This window comes from Giraffa tippelskirchi, chromosome 9 (genome assembly GCF_054371585.1).
Source record: "Giraffa tippelskirchi isolate mGirTip1 chromosome 9, T2T-mGirTip1v1.2.pri, whole genome shotgun sequence".
Classification (NCBI taxonomy): domain Eukaryota; kingdom Metazoa; phylum Chordata; class Mammalia; order Artiodactyla; family Giraffidae; genus Giraffa; species Giraffa tippelskirchi.
Genome location: NC_137283.1, coordinates 157455111 through 157471615, shown reverse-complemented (window position 1 = coordinate 157471615; position 16505 = coordinate 157455111). Strand labels below are relative to the sequence as shown.

Sequence of the window (16505 nt, the reverse complement as noted above, 5' to 3'; positions counted from 1 at the left end):
ATGGGATGGATTCAGAAATATGAATACCAGCTTATTTACAGAGGGGAAAAAAAAATGTGTCATTAAGGTTGGAAAATCTGGCTCTACTAGTCAAAACACTCTTCTCCATATTTAGGTCAAATGGAAACCCAATTAGTAATCAGATGGTTGCTTGGTGAACATGAACTTTTAGAGCAGAGGAGTATTTTTTCATCAGCATATGGGTAGTAGCCTGGCAAGTCATCACACTAGATTTACAGCTGCCTATTGTACATCATCATCCAGAATAACCATGACTGTGAGCACTTTACGCACCACGAGTCAGGCAGTTTCTGCTGCTCCCCTGTCTGCAGCTGTATCTATCACCACCCTCTCCAGTCTGTATGTATTGTTATTGTACCTTCCTTATTTCAACATGCTTTCATGGTGTGTTACATCAATTACACAGCTAATTTTTATAGCATACAATTTACTTATATAGTAAAGCTGAATCTCATTAGTCAGGTCTCTGTTCACTTTGAGAGGGATATTTTTAAGTGACATTTTCTCAAATACAGTTAATCCTGCATTGTATATGAGGATTTTTGTTAGCTTGAGTTAGTGTGTTTGCTTTTGTTTTGTTTTCACCTTTTCCCTGACTAGGAAAGCAATTTGGGGGTGGGGTGGGCGGTGGGATTCGGAGTCTGTGTTCCCGTAATGGTTTTAGTTGCTTTAATAGTGACAGTAAAAAGAGAAAGATGCTATTTTATATTTTCTTTTTAAAAAATTGGAACTTAATTTATATATTTTTCTTCGAAGTATTGGAGCATAACATTAAGAGTACCTATTTGGTTTTATTTACATCTGTAATCATTCTAGGAATCACCTACCAGGCAAGAAAAGAGCTTCACAAAGCAGTAAGAAAAGTATTGGCAACATCAGCCAGGATATTACGGGGTCCATTTGCTGGTAAGTATCACATATTTAATTGAGAATCCTTATCAGTAATCTGAAAGTCATTCAATGATCAACCCGAGATTTTTTTTTACCATTTCTTGGACTAAGATTTATTATAGCTATGGAAAATTGAATAACCTTGTTCTCTTGGGCTATACTTAATTTTAAGGACTTGATGCCTTGGAAAGATTTTTCCTTCTATCTATGGATGCATTATTTTTAGATAGTTGTAAATAAATATTGAGACTCTCTTGATGAATATTTCAAAATTATTTGTTAGAAAATCATTCCCCTGCTTTCTCATATTGGATCAAAAATGTAGATTTCACAATTGGGCAAATCTACCTTGTGGAGCTAGCTATAAAAGGGCTGACCCCTGATCTCTTTAAAAAGTTGGCATCTTGAGAAACAAAAGCTGGGAAAACTTTCTAGAATTAAGATACTAAAGAGACTTAACCAAATCCTGTTTCCTGTTTTGTTTTTTTTTTTTTTAAAACAGCTCTAAAGATATTTTGAGAGAAGGTGGAAGAATTTGAGTATGGAGTTAGACTGATTTTTAGATGATCTGGAAGATTTTTGTTAGTATTCTTAGATGTTACAATGGCATTGTGATTATATAGGAGAATGTAGGCATATTCTTAGGAGATGCATTTAGAATTATGAAAGGGTAAAATATCATTACTTCTGCAACTTTCTTTCATACAGTTTAGAAAAAAAGGACATACACATCCAGGGGAATTCTCTGGAGGTCCAGTGGTTAGGACTATATGCTTTCTCTCTCAAGGGCCTGGGTTTAATCCTTGGTCAGGGAACTAAGATCCCACAAGCTGCTCAGCACAGCCAAAAAAGTAAAATAAAATACACACACCAGGCAAATTAAACAGCTATGGCAAAATAAGAACATTTGTTAAATCTAGTTGTGGTAAACATGTGGCTGTTAATGTATTATTATTTTAATCTATCCCATTTACTTGATATTTCTCATAATAAAAAGTTTCTTTAGGAGAAAGGAGCCAAAAAGAAACAAAGACCTCATCGTGAAAGCCAACATAATATATAAAACAAAAGCACATACATATTATATGTAACAAATGAACCATCATAATATGACAGAACTGAGAACAAGCCTATCAGTCATTATCAACACCTGGAGATGGATTTAACTTCCCTATTGTAGATTTCAGATACTTACAAACTACCGTCTTACATGTGAGGATGAAAACGTTTTAACAGTTCACATTGTCTTTTTTTGTTATCGCAAAGACACTTTTAGTACAGTCGATATAGAAGATCACGACTGCGCCGTGTGGCTGCTGTTGAGGAAGAGCCGGTCAGATGACAGAGCAGTGAGATTGCAGGCCGTCCAGGAGATGTCGGAGGCCCGTCACTGGCGTGGTAAGGAGATGTCTGCATACGCCACACACGTCGGCCAGCGCGTGATCTCTGACGTGAAATGAACGACCAGAGACATCAAAGAGAATAATTCAGGAAATATTAACATGTGTAAACAATATTGTCAAAAACTTTAAAAGAAACTCCAGGGATAAAGTATAAAATCTGCTGGCCTGGTAGCCATGGGGTGTTTTGTAAGAACCCCCTGAAAATGGAGGTAGATATATTTGTATAAACTTTCTACCAGAATGCACTTTTTATACTTGATGGGAGAAACTCTTGATTCTGATAGGTATAGCTTAATGTGTTGGCATGTTTTTTCGTTCCTATTTGATGAGATATATTTTAGTTGCTGGCTGCACCAAAGTTATATGTGCTTTCAGTTTGACAGTCTCTTTGGCTTTAATATAATAATTAGTCAAATATACCTAATTTGCATTGTATGTTTGTTTTTTAAGGAAGGTTTTTAATGTTTAATTGTATTTAAAATTGCAAGTTGTGCAGTAAAAGTGCATGAGCAAGAGCTCAGGTCTGCTCTGGGTATAGTACAGGGACTCAAGTACACTTTGTTAGTAGAGTCCTCTTATAAAAAAAGGAGCCTTCCCTGGTGGCTCAGACAGTACAGAATCTGCCTGCAATGCAGGAAACCTGAGTTTGATCCCTGAGTTGGGAAGATCCTCTGAAGGAGGAAATGGCAACCTACTCCAGTATTCTTGTCTGGAGTTTTCCATGGACAGAGAAGCCTGGTAGGCTACAGTCCGTGGGGTTACAAAGAGTAGAATACAGCTGAGTGCCTAAAACTTTCACTTTCACAAACATGTAAAAAAAAGTAATGTTCTCAAAGAAAAGTTTAGTTTCAGAATAAGATCTCTCTCTCCATACAAGTTAGTCAGTTTGACTGATTGGTGACTATAGTAATTTATAATGTAAAAATAATCTTACTTAATCGGAGTGGTCATCTGAATTAAATTCACCCATTCCAGTTCATTTTAGTCCACTGATTCCTAAAATGTCGATGTTCACTTTTTTGATGGATCTGAATGGAACCTCAGGTTTTTGTTGATGTTGTTCATTTGCTAAGTCATGTCTGACTCTTTGCTATGCTGGACTATAGCACACCAGGCTTCTCTGTCCTTCACTGTCTCCTGGAGTTTGCTCAAACTCATGTTCATTGAGTCGGTGATGCTATCTAACCATCTCATCCTCTGCCATCCCCTTCTTTTGCCTTCAATCTTTCCCAGCATCATGGTCTTTTCCAATGAGTTGGCTCTTCACATCAGGTGGCCAAAGTATTAGAGCTTCAACATCAGTCCTTCTAATGAATATTTAGGATTGATTTCCTTTAGGATTGACTGGTTTGATCTCCTTGCAGGGTTTTGAGTAGTGATCAAAATAGCTTTTGAATGCTGGAATTTCTTTTTTAAAAGAGAAGAAATTAAATTGGTTCTGATCTATCAGGTTTCACATTTGAGGTTTATTTTTTCAAAAAGGTTAGTTAGACTGTGATATATCTAGATATGTGTTGAGAATTAGATCAGTCATGGAAATGTTGGATATTTTAGCTTATTGGTGTTGTAAATGCAGCGAAATTTTGAATTACAAACTTATAGTTTAAAAATTATGTTTTCCATTTAATCTTTGAAACAACCATAAACTAAATTGGGTGCTAACAGATCTATACTTCTGCAATAGATTACCAGTACAGGATAATTGCTCAAGCCTGTGATATGAGAACTCTTACTGGTTTGGCACGAAGCAAAGAGAGTGATCTTCGCTTTTTTCTCCACCCTCCTCCTCTGCCATCTTTAAAAGAAGTAAGTAAAAATAATCTACTGAGTGAAAAAAAGTGTAATATATCATCTTCACTTTGGGTGCAAAATAACCATTCAAAAAACAATTGTTTGGCTGCTTCTCACATGCAGGTTAGTTAGGGTGTAAACCTGAAATTGTAGCTTCCATTCCAAGATTTCTTGATTCCTCAGGAGGTGCTATTTCTCCTAAATTATTTTCCTCTTTGTGGAGTTGGGAGTCTCTGCACTAGAGGGTGGCTTCTTAGCATATCAGCATCTACAAATTGGTCCTTTGTTCTAAGATTGCTATAGATCAGTTTTTCTCAATCTCAACACTGCTGACATTTTGGGTCAAATAATTCTTTGTTGTTGGAAGCTGTTCTGTACACGGTGGCAGCTGCTCCCTGGATGACAGTAGCACCCCCCAGTTGTAACAACCAGAAATGTCTCCAGATATTTCTAAATATTTCCTAGGGTGCAGAACAGCCCCTGGAGAACCACTGCATTTAGATACTAATGTATTACCATGTTGTTCAGTCGCCAAGTCGTGTCTGACTCTTCGAGACCCCGTGGACTGCAGCACGCCAGGCCTCCCTGTATTACTATACATGGATATTAATTGTTAACCACTAATAAAGATATTAGAGCATGTTTCTTGAGTGCTTTTCCTAGGCTTTCCTAGAAAATGAAAATCTGAAAACTTTGCCATGAGTTTTTGAAAAACAGAAAAAAACTATACTAGATGTAAGTTATTAGTGAAAATCAGATAGAAACGCGTTGTGGATATTAAAAAGTCAGCTTTAATTAGAGAGAATGTAATAATTCATTTTGAGTCAAGATGTGAAGTGGCCCATGAGGTGAAATCTTGAGCGATAAATTGCAATAGGTCTTTCCAGCTGAGGTAGCAGACGTGAAAGTATGGAATTCAAAATTAAACAATTCTCTTTTACCAGGGTGGGTGACTGGGTTCAAGACTAAAAGCACTGATTTACCTCTACCATTTTGTTTTGGCTTTGATTCTTTGGGTACTTTTCATTATACTCAATTGTTGCGTTTAATTATGAAGAGTTTTTTCCCTTTCTTTCAGGATTCTTCCACTGAAGAGGAGCTCAGACACTTGCTGGCTTCTTTACCTCAAGCAGACCTGGACGAGTGTGTCCAGTGCTTCACGGCTCTGGCTCTGAGTGAGGGCAGTCAAAGTCTAGCTGCTCAGAAGGTCAGCTCATGTATTCAGTCAGTAGATATCTCTGAGTGCCTGCTTTTCTACAATGTTGTGCTAGGGGCCAGCACTTAGAGCTTTAGGGCAGTCATTCATCCAGGAACTGAATAAACTTACTACTGATTCCTGGTTGCCTGCCACATCCTGGGCTAGGTGTTTGGGATAATGGGGAGACAGGTAATAAAGTTACAGAGCGTGTTAGAGAGATCTAGGAGCCCATCACTCTTTGTAAGAGGCCGTTCAAAAAGCTCTATAGGACATCCTCTGAAGTTGGATCTTGAAGAATGAATAGGTAGTAACTGACAAGGCTCTTAAATAGAACCTCTGTGTTGGTGATGCCTGAATTCAACATCTCTAACCTGTGTTCTCACCTAAGCTCTAAGGTTTAAATATTGCAGCCTCCTTCTTGATGTCTCTACGTGGATGTGTAACAGGCGTCCCAACTATACATGCCAAACCCTCCCTCCCTCCACAAAGCTCTTCCTCCCCTAGTCTGTTTCGTTTCAGTAGAGGGCAGAGCATCCATGTAGTTGCTTAAGCTAAAGCCTAGGAATTCTTGATTCCTTTCTTCCATGTTCACCTGATCAGCAGTTACTGTAAGCTGGTCCTTCACATATGCCTTGAATAATCCATTTGTCTCACCATCTTCACTGTAGCCACTTACTCCTGGCCACCATCATCTCTTTCTCATAGTGTCCTGTTCCTTCATCCTGGTTCTGTTCTTCCCTTCATTTAAAAATAACTTTAAAGTCTCTTTCAAAGTCTTTTTATTATTTCATTTTATTGGGGTGTTGATTCCTGTTTGTGGAGGCTCCCCCTTATGTTACATTGTGGATTAACACATGTTAATCATTTTTACTGTGAGCTTATCTTGAGCCAGACTGATTGTTTTCTATGGGAGTCCCAAGCACCTCAGATTCTATATTTATTGCTATGGAGAAGTTTTTGTGTTTGCTTCTTTTGGATACCCCAAGGGTTCACCATAATAGGGCTAATTTTTTATATTAATTCCTTAGTTTGGAATTTCTAGAGCACACTGGTAGTGTGAATTCAGATACATCTATGGATGATATAGTCTTCTGATTGTGATTTCTCACTCAAAGCCCCAGCAGAGACAGGCTTCTTGCTCATGGGCTGGTGAGCAGCATTTTTCTAGACTCTCTTATAGATAAGGAGGCAGTCTTTGCAGGGTTCTTCCTTTAAGTAGAGATCTTGGATCTAGCTCCCAGAGAACATGAGACTCAAACCACATCTTCTGTGATGATGTGAACCCTGAACAGGTGTTACTATCCCATCCTCAGGGGCCTGCAGGCATTTTACCTCATCACAGACGTGCTGACCTCTTCTGCTGAACGTTGTTTTCATTTCTAGTACCTAGGGGTTTCCCTTTATTTCTTTTTTACTTTCTTTAGAGCTTGACTTTGTTTCAAAATAGCTTTTGCTATATTTTATTAAGCATGTTTGTCATGAGAGGGGTTCCCTATGTCAACTAAAGAAAAACGCACAACCTAAAGCTCCAGGTTAAGTTTTATTTGGGGACCTTATTGAGGACTGTAGCTCAGATAGCTCCAAGGAACTGCTCCAAAGAGGTGAGGGAGGAGCCAGGGTACATGAGTTTTTTGTTGGAAAAAAACCATGTGGTTGAACATCAAAGATTATTGCTAATCACACACACAAAAGAAAACACATCTTGAGTTAATGATTTTAGTGCTTTTCTGTGTATGGGAAGATGCAAGAATCTGGGCTCGTCTTTGAAATTATTCATTAGATATGCATCTTCATCACCTCCGGCCAGTATCCAGAGTGCAGAATTTTCTCTGTTTTCCTTCATCCTGAATTCCCCTCAGGGTGCACAGTGGTAGAGCATGCTGCAGTGGCTGATGGCTGGATGGTGGGTACCACTTTTTTGTTTAGGGTGATGGCAGGCTACATTTTTTGTCCGTACCTGGGAGCCAAGTTCGCCATCTTGCTGCATCTAGAAAGCTTCCTTATCATGTCTCCCTCACCTCTGTGAGCTACAGACACTGCTTCAGCCTCCAGCTTCTGTCTCCACTTCTGTGTCCTCAGCAGCTGCAGTGATTTAAAAAAAAAAAAAAAGTTCAATTAGGTCACACTCCTGCTTGGAGCCCTCCAACCGGCTTCCCGTTGCACATTAAACCTGAGCCCCTCACTGTGATCCAGGCACAGACTGGCCCGTGTTTACCAGTGTGCCTGCCCCTAGGAGTGGGGAGGAGATTGACAGTAAGGCACCACTGGGCACAGATATAGAGTGTAAAGTTTGTTTGGTGGCGAAGAGTCTGAAAACTGAAGGAGACCATGCTTAGGTGAGGAGGGTGGTGTTGGCACTGTGGTCAGAGCTCTCAGAGTGCTCCCCTGGGGCAGCTCCAGTCCTTGGGAGTAAGGCTACCTTCAGACGGGATAGGCCATCCATTCCAATGGAGGTGTCTCCGCGCAACCCTTACTCCTGCTGTTCTAGCCACGGCCTGTTGACCAGATGTGAACACCTGGCATAAAACCACCCAATACATAGCAGAGGGCTTCTCAGTGAATCACAGCAGCTTCCTAAACAGACTCCCACTCCGGCCCACCCAGGGTGGTCACTGGCTTCCACTGTTCCTCTGCTATCATCTCAACAAGACTTCTGTCTTCATAAAATAACTCTTACAACAGAAGAGACCCACAGACCTAGAGAATGAACTTAACGGTTGTCATGGGGAAGGGACAGTTAGGGGGTCTGAGATGGTCATGTACACACTGCTGTACTTAAAATGGACAACCAACAAGAACCTGCTGTACGGCACAGGCAGCTTGGCTCTGTTATGCGCCAGTGTGGATGGGAAGTTGGGGGAGAATGGATACATGTATGTGTATGGCCAAGTCCCTTCACTCTTCACCTGAAACTATCAATATTGTTTGTTGATCAGTTACACCCCAATACAAAATAAAAAGTTAAAAAGAATAGCTCTTACATCTCTAAGAGAAATCCAAACAAATTATAGTCACTGTTACTATAATAACTACATAATAGACTCAGTGAGGAGAAAGCATTTTATCAGTGAAACAAATGCATTTTGTTTGCATTTGTTTTGCAATAAAAATGCAATTAAAAAAAGCATTATCAGTAAAACAAATCATAGTATTCTGTGTTCTTTTACCAACTGAACTGCCAGCTAAAAATTTGCACTTGCCATCTGCCTCCACAAGGATTAAGTCACTGACCACTGTAGCCACTGTCAACATACCCCGAAGGGAGTTCAGGGTGGAGATCAGGAATGAGGCCCTCTGTGCTCTGGGAAAAGCCGGCAGAACAGGCCTTCAGATAGATATTTTTAGGAAAAGATTTTATGAGCCCAAGTTCTTGCATCTCCTCTTACCTAGAAAAGCACTAAAATCATTAACGGCATGTGTGCTTGACTGTACACCCCCTTGTCATTAAAACCATATAAAATACTGGCCTTCCCCCCGCCTCTTCGGAGCAGTTCCTCCGAACTGTCTGAGACGCTGCCTCTCCAGGCTACAGTCCTCATTTTTCCCCCAAATAAAACTTCACTCACAACTCTCACATTATTCATTTTTTTTCAGACAACCGAATGTCTTTCTCTCATTTCTATTTTTATGAGAAATTAGGGACATACCAGTAGCTGTGACTTCTCTAGCCTACGTTTTACAGTTTCTCCTTTGGGCCGTGTCTTGAAATTGCTCCAGTGAAGTGTAGTCATGTTTTCCTTTCGACGCTTAGAGTGTCACTGCCTGGCCACAGGAGCCTGTTCTCGTCCTTTTTAATTCCATCCCCAAGGTGGCTGGGAGAGCACCTATGTTTTCTGACGGTGAGAGGTCCCTGGCTCTTCTCGATTCTTCCTGCCCCCCGCAGGGCATCCCACGGCCTCCATCTCCCAGGACTTCTCTCTCAACCTCTGTCCTCATTCACCTGCAGAGCTCCTGCTACCTGGCCTGGAGTTCCTCATTTTTCAGCACCAAAGATTTTCTCCTGCTCATGACTATTCAGTTAACATCCCTCTGCCTTCTGTAGTGTTCTGTCACCTTCTACAGGCTCTCCTCACCTTTCGCTAAGTGAAGAGAGCGCGTGGTGTAACACACTGTACCACTTCTTTGCAACCTGGACATTGTGGCCTCAGCCAGCAGTTTAAAGGAGTAGCCCATCTTTAGTTAAGTTTCATATTGAAATTGGTAACTTTAGGTCTGAGATCCCATCTCAGCAGACCAGTAAGCAACTCCATCTCAGTTACTCTTACTCCCCGACCCCCTCCCCCGTTTAGTCAGGCTCTGGTTTTTTTTATAAGTTGGGGTAAGTTGGGGATGAAGGAGTGGGAGGCGCGCCCATCTGGTTTTTAGTAATCTGACCAGTTAATGACAGACCTGTCCCATGACAGTCCCCAAGCCCCCATCAGGTGGGGCGTGGTGCGGCTTCTCTACAACACTGCTTACATGCAGAGGTCCCTCTGGGCTTTAGCAGACAGCCTGCAGTTATGATTGGGTTCAGAGCACGGCTTCTTAACCTCTGCACACCATGGATCCCTCTGGTGACTTGATAAAGGCTATGAACTCACTTCTAGATGCTTAAAATACATAGGATTACACGGGAGACCAATTATATTGAAATACTATTATCAGATTTACAAATTTGTAAAATATGTACTTTAATTTCAAACTTAAAGAATTGCAACAATAATATATTTCAGTAGACTTGTCAGTTATTCCTATTTTATCCCATTTGTTTTATCATTGCCCATTTACTCTCCATATATATATGTGTGTGTGTGTGTGTATATATTTTTTTTTTTCTTTTTTTTTTGATTGCGCTGGGTCTTCATCGCTGCACAGGCTTTCCCTGGTTGTGGTGAGCAGGGGCTCCTCTCTAGTTGCAATGCTTGGGTTTCTCATTGCAGTGGCTCCTCTTGATACAGAGCACAGGCTCTTGGAGCACAGGCTTCAGTAGTTGCCGCATGCAAGCTCAGTAGCTGTGGCTCATGGGCCTAGTTGCTCTGAGGCAAGTGGAATCTTCCTGGGCCAGGGATCGAACCCATTACCCTGCATTGGCTGGTGAATTCTTATCTGCTGTACCACCAGGGAAGCCCTATAGGTATATTTTTTCTACATCTGTTTTTACGCACATTTACAGTTTTCCACCCTGAGCCTTTCGAGAGTTAGATGCAGGATCAGTTCTGGGTCCCCAGTGTGAGAATGTGCAGTTGACATTCAAAGGAGCCATAAGCATGATGCTATTTTCAGGTAGATGCAGCAAGTGACGTGTGGTGGGGAAAAAGATGCACCTTCTATTATTTGCAGGGCTTCCCTGGTGGTTCAGATGGTAAAGTGTCTGCCTGCAATAAGGGAGACCCAGGTTCGATCGCTGCGTCAGGAAGATCCCCTGGAGAAGGCAATGGCAACCCACTCCAGTACTCTTGCCTGGAAAATTCCATGGATGGAGGAGCCTGGTAGGCTCCATGGGGTCGCAAAGAGTCGGACACGACTGAGCAACTTCACTTTCTTTTCTTTCTTTTCTATTGTTGGCAGAGGCACACAGACTGCTGCTATTACTGTGGCTTTTTATCTTTGTTTGTAACTGAATACAATGAAAAGTTTCACTTAAGGGTTAGGAAAGTAAAGAGACAATTTTTTCCCATCCAAGCTTACATCCTCTCCCCCTTGAATTCTCTCTACCCCAGACCCTTAAGGATAACCTGGATTACAAACTCATGCTTTAGAATGAATGTCATTTACACCCAGTGAGTTTGAACAAGTAGAGCTCTAAGGTTGTAATTTTTTATGAAGAAACACTAGAGATTAGCTCTTACACATGTTAAAATGAAGGGACCCACAATTAGAAGCAGTATCAAAACGCCCCACCCCCTGCTCCCCACCCACGCTGCTGGCAATGATTTGCCTTCCCTGCTTTAATTCTCGGTTCCCTGGGAGAACTGGGTCGGTGATTGGGAAAGCGCTTCTCAGCTTTAAGGTCACCTACTCCCACAGCTAAAGCCTGGGAAATTTGCTGACTGTACTTCTGGAGGGAGGCCAGGCAGGAAAGTCCTTGGTCTTCTACCCTCCCACATGTTACCATCAAGATTGCTCCTCCTCTGATGTCAGGATCCAGGTTTCAGTCTTGTTTTGGTTTTTGTTACTGTTGGACACTCGCAGTCAGTCACCTTGTCTCCAGGTTCAGCCTCTGTTGGAGGACCTCAGAGCCGAAGGATGCAAACAGGATGCAGACTTTTGGACAGTGTAGGCTGTGACTTCTTTTTGATCCAATATGGTGAACTGCCTGGGGTCAAGAGAACAGTGGATGTGGTGCATTGAAGTGCTTTTTCCATTGTAAAGCTTTTGTGGTCTTGGTTTAAGGACAATCCAGCAATGTTGGGCGCTGTTTCATGTATTTTAGAGGCATTATATTTCTTTTCCTAAGAACTTTCTGCTTCTGACTGTTGCTCATTTTTCCATAGCCTTGTTGTAGATTATCACATGCTAGCGATCTGCAGTAAGAACTGAAATTTTCTTTTCCTAGTTTATTCTTGTGCTTTAATATCTACTAAGGACTAGTCCCACTGCTCCTCTCTTTCATAATTTTCCTAACTCTTCTGTTTATTCTTCCATATGAATTTGAATTTCAATTTAAGAAGACTTAAAAGCTGTCTCTCTCTCTCTTTTTTTTTGGCTGTGCTGCACGGCTTGCAGGATCTTAGCTCCCCAACCAGGGATTAAACCCTGGCCCTGGCAGAGAAAGCTCCAAGCCCTAACCACTGGACTGCCAGGGAATTCCACCCCTGCCCCCTTTTTTTTTTATTAAAAGCTCTTTGATCAGTTTTTATTGTCTGTATATAAACTCTTTCTAGTAATGCCTTTTCTATTGTTCTGATTGATAGAGTTTAGGTAGACTCTACTGGCATAATCTGACACCAGAACCTCATTTGTTCAGCCCTGGCCTTCCTTACTGGGTGAAGGTTTAGGTGTTAGTCTCTGTACTTTCAGGTAAAAGGACACAGAGGAAAGAACTGAGAAGCCTCAAAGCTGCTGTCCTCTAAGAAAAATCCCACACGTTTTCTAGTCTAGCAACAGTTTGCATAATGAAAGTTCCTTGTAAGTCTCCGAAATATTTTGAGTCCTACATATTAGTTCTTTCTAATTACTATATATAGTACAGAGGTTGTTTGTTTGTTTGTTTTTGTGAAACAAAAGATATTAGGCCCTTTTTTTTTTCACTAAGAATTTTAATCATCTCATTGTCAGGGTGGTTTATGGTGTTTCGGAGGAAATGGACTTCCTTATGCAGAAAGTTTTGGAGAAGTTCCTTCAGCTACAGTGGAAATGTTCTGTTTAGAAGCTTTAGTAAAGCATTCTGAGGTAATTTACATTTTCAAAATATGATTTACTTTTTATGGTCACACTGAAAAAATTATACATGTTGATTCATTCAAAGGAAGTAATTCTAATTTTTTATAAAAGAAAAAAAAGGTTTTTGCTTGTTTTTCTGCTTTTTTCTCAATTGTTAGCATTGATAATCATGATTTAGCACCAACACATGAATTTCATCTTTGCTAAGTATTTCTAAAAATAGATTTAATCTCAAGTGCACATAAAGTAACCTGTTGTCTAAATATAGCATTTACCTTTGAATTATGCTGTCTTCCATTGCCTTTCTCAGATAGTTTTTACAAGTAACATTATCAATAATATTAAAATTTACAAGTATTATTATTCAACTAGAGTTAATTTCCAGTTAAAATACGTGCCAAAGTTGTAAGACAGGAAAAAAGTAAATACTTGGCAAAAGTACCTACTTGACCATAGCCTTGAATTTTAACCATAGCATGAATATATCAATGATTTTAAAAACTTTTTTTTGCATTATGACAACGTTTCTATCATGATCATGGTTTGATTTTATAAAGAAAAAAGCAACAAACTGTGGTGCTCAAGCATTAGTGCATAAAAGTCATCCAGGAAGCATATTTAAAATGCACATTCCTACTCGCCTCTGGCAATTTGAATGGAGTCAATGTGTGTGGTGTAACAGGCACCCCTGGTGAGGCTGACGCAGGTGGGTCATCCCACATCATGAGAATCCCCATCCTAGAGGTTCTAAATGCTCCAGTTTAATTGGGAACCATTAGACATGGCGCAAAAGTGCGTTGCTCTCTGGTCATCTCAGCTCCCACTGGTGGAATCAGGAATTGAGCACAAAACAGAGTCATTAGTGTGGTAACACACTAAAAAGGGAATGTGGGAAAATAAGCTTGACTTTTTTGTGACTTATGACTGGTGTCTGAAACAACAGGTGCATCTGAAGTAGTACGTCCAGTGCATGGAATGTAACAGTTTTTCCTTTCCAGAAACTTCTCAATGTATGACATATCTCAGTTGATATATGTCCCAAAGGCATACTTTTAAATGCATTTAAAATGTGGTGAAATTTAATAAGAATTTAGAGAGGAAAAGTCATTGCATCTACAGGACATGGTGTCACATAAGTGATAAAACTAAGTGCTGGGAAAAAGAGCAAGACCACCCTGGGGATCGTGGCAGACTGTCATGGGTCAGTTCTGTCATCGTACCTTAATCCATAGGTTTCCTTTGGCTTTCTTTGATCTCTTTTTTCCATTAAAAATGCACATCCCCTTTTCTTTCTAAGTTTTACCTTATCTTTTTTAAAAAAATGTCCAACTCTTAAGTTTGAGGTGAGCACCCCTACCCCCCACCCCCTCCCAGATGTGGGCGTGTGTGGGATCACAGATGTTGCTTTTTTGTATCTGGGAGTTCACATAGGCAGAAGCAACATCTGCCACTTACACAGGGGATTATTTCCTGGCATCAGGTGGCAGGTTTCTCAAGGGGAGAAGACCCTTTAATGTAGTTTGAAGCCAATCAAAGTATTCATGTATATTGAAACAATTCTGAAATAATGACATCATGGTTCCATCCAACCAAGAGCTAAGCAGAATAACTTTAAGAATAAAGATGTCACAAGTCCTAGTGGCCTTCATTTTTCAGTGATTTTTAAAGCACTTCCCACACAGATGGGGGCTGGCTGATTTATTTGAGCTGAGTTGAGAGTTTGGGGAACTCCCTGGGTCTCTTCCTTGAGCAGGAGCCACCTGGCTGCCCACCAGCATGCTCTGTCACCTGGTTAGTGAACTTGTACAACATAAAGTGAGCTTTCATTAATTTATTGTGCTAGATACCCACACATTGTGATAAAATTGAAGCAAATGGAGGCTTGCAACTACTGCAGAGGCTGTACCAACTTCACAAGGACTGTCCTAAAGTACAGAGAAATATAATGCGTATCCTTGGAAATATGGCTTTGAATGAACATCTTCATTCTACTATAGTTCGCTCAGGTAACAATTTTACATACTGAGTATTTGGAATCCAGCCCTCTGTTCTTCTCCCACCTCTACCCCTCCGTCGTGGTACGCTAATTTCTCAACAGACATAAGGCTTTGCTTAGGGTTAGTTTTGGGTCCTTAGAGCATGTCATTTTAGTAGGGGCAAAGAATTGCTTGAGACATGTGGATAATCCATACCTAAGCTAATCAGTGTGTAGACAGTCACAGGAGAGCAGTTTCAGCCATGACGACCATCTTTGATATGATCTGGGTAATCAAGAGGCATAGTAAGACTAAAGAGAGGTGATATCCCCACCTTGTAACTAATAAACCACCTGTGGGGAGATGCTGTGGATGAAATTTCCCGCCTGCTCTGTTCTCTGTCATGATGCATCATGATGCCTGCACGATGGTGGTTTTCCAGCTGCAGGCTCCCTGCCTCATTCATGGTTCAGCATTTGGTATTTTGCTGTAAGCAAGAGCCCTTCCTTCTCTGCCTCCTGCCTTTCTTCCTTCTCCCTCCTTTCCTTCTCCCTCCCTCCCTCCCTATCAGTATAGGCACATGGATTCCTAATTTTTGATGGGTTACAATTTATCACTGTACTTTGTAGTTTGATGCCAGATTGTCCCAGCTTTGGTCAGTGGAGCCCAGCCAGCTGGCTCCTGTGTCCTCTGATGTACCCACCTCATTTTCGGAGGCATTCCTTACGTGCTGGTGTAACAACATGTTCCAGGCTCATTTCTTCAGAGACTCCTGTTTCCTTTTAGTGCAGGCTGATTGCTAAGAGACAAAGGTTGGGTGCTAGCTAGATGTGCTTATTGCTCCTGGGGTGTCTTTGCTTCTTGGCTCTTTCAGTGGAAAAAGCAGGGTGATATATACAAATAAATGCATACATACACACACAATAAATATGCATGCATGTGTTCAGCAATATTTAGTAGAAATGATGAACTTATATTTTATCTTGTATCTCTCTCCATTTCTTTTAAAATTTATCTTTAAGAGTGTCTTGATAAGCAGAAGTTTTTAACTTACTGAATGAAGTCTGATTCAGGGATCACAGACTTTCCTATAAAGGACCACTCACTGTATTGGTTTTATTTGTTCCTCTTTTTCTTTTTTTAAGGTGGGAACTTAGATCAGTGATTTTAACCTTTTTTCTTGTTTCAGTTATCTATTGCTGTGTATCAAACCACCCCAAACTCACTGGTTAGAACATCAGTCATATCTTTTGTGCATAAATCTGAAATTTGAGCAGGGTTCAGTAGGGAGGGGCTTTACGGGTTCTATGCTCTGTCAGCTGGGCAGCTCAGCCCTGGGATGGAGGTTACATTTTGAAGATTGCTCACTCACACGGCTCTCAGCTGGGAGCTCAGCCAGGGCTAGGGGCATTTGCTTCCTTCAGCAGGCACCTTGGGCTTCCTTAAAGCATGGTGGCTGGATTCCAAGGGCAAATTTTCTGAGAAAGAGCCAGGTATAATAAGCTCTTTTGCTTTTTACAAAAAAATCAAGCACTGGAAGTAATTTTTGCCAAATCTATTGATTAAAAGCTAGTCAGTAAGGCTAACTCATATTTGAGGGGAGCAGATTTAGAAGGGGTTTAGACCCACCCCCCTTGATGAGAACAGGGTCAAAAGAATTTGAAGACATGTTTTAAAATCATTAAATTGTTAGTTATTTTAAATAACTAATTAAATTCAATTAAGTCATTAGTTATTTTCTAATATAGGTATTTAGAGCTGTAAATGTCCTACAACCTGCTTTAGCTGCATCCCTCAGATTTTGTATGTATTTTCATCATTCAGTTTGAAATATTTTCTAATTCTTCTTATGATTTCTTCTTT

At 40.6% G+C, this 16505-nt stretch overlaps 1 protein-coding gene across 9 annotated transcripts in view; it reads left to right on the top strand.

Moving 5' to 3' along the window:
• The window catches only part of SERAC1 (serine active site containing 1), a 51573-nt gene that overhangs the window by 19386 nt on the left and 15682 nt on the right, over positions 1–16505 (top strand). For all 9 annotated transcript variants that reach the window (XM_081530146.1, XM_081530141.1, XM_081530147.1 and 6 more), the window contains 6 exons: positions 838–927; positions 2179–2310; positions 4000–4121; positions 5185–5313; positions 12562–12675; positions 14510–14672. In XM_081530146.1, coding sequence (XP_081386272.1) covers positions 838–927; positions 2179–2310; positions 4000–4121; positions 5185–5313; positions 12562–12675; positions 14510–14672 — 750 coding nt within the window. The remainder of the gene's footprint in view (positions 1–837; positions 928–2178; positions 2311–3999; positions 4122–5184; positions 5314–12561; positions 12676–14509; positions 14673–16505) is intronic.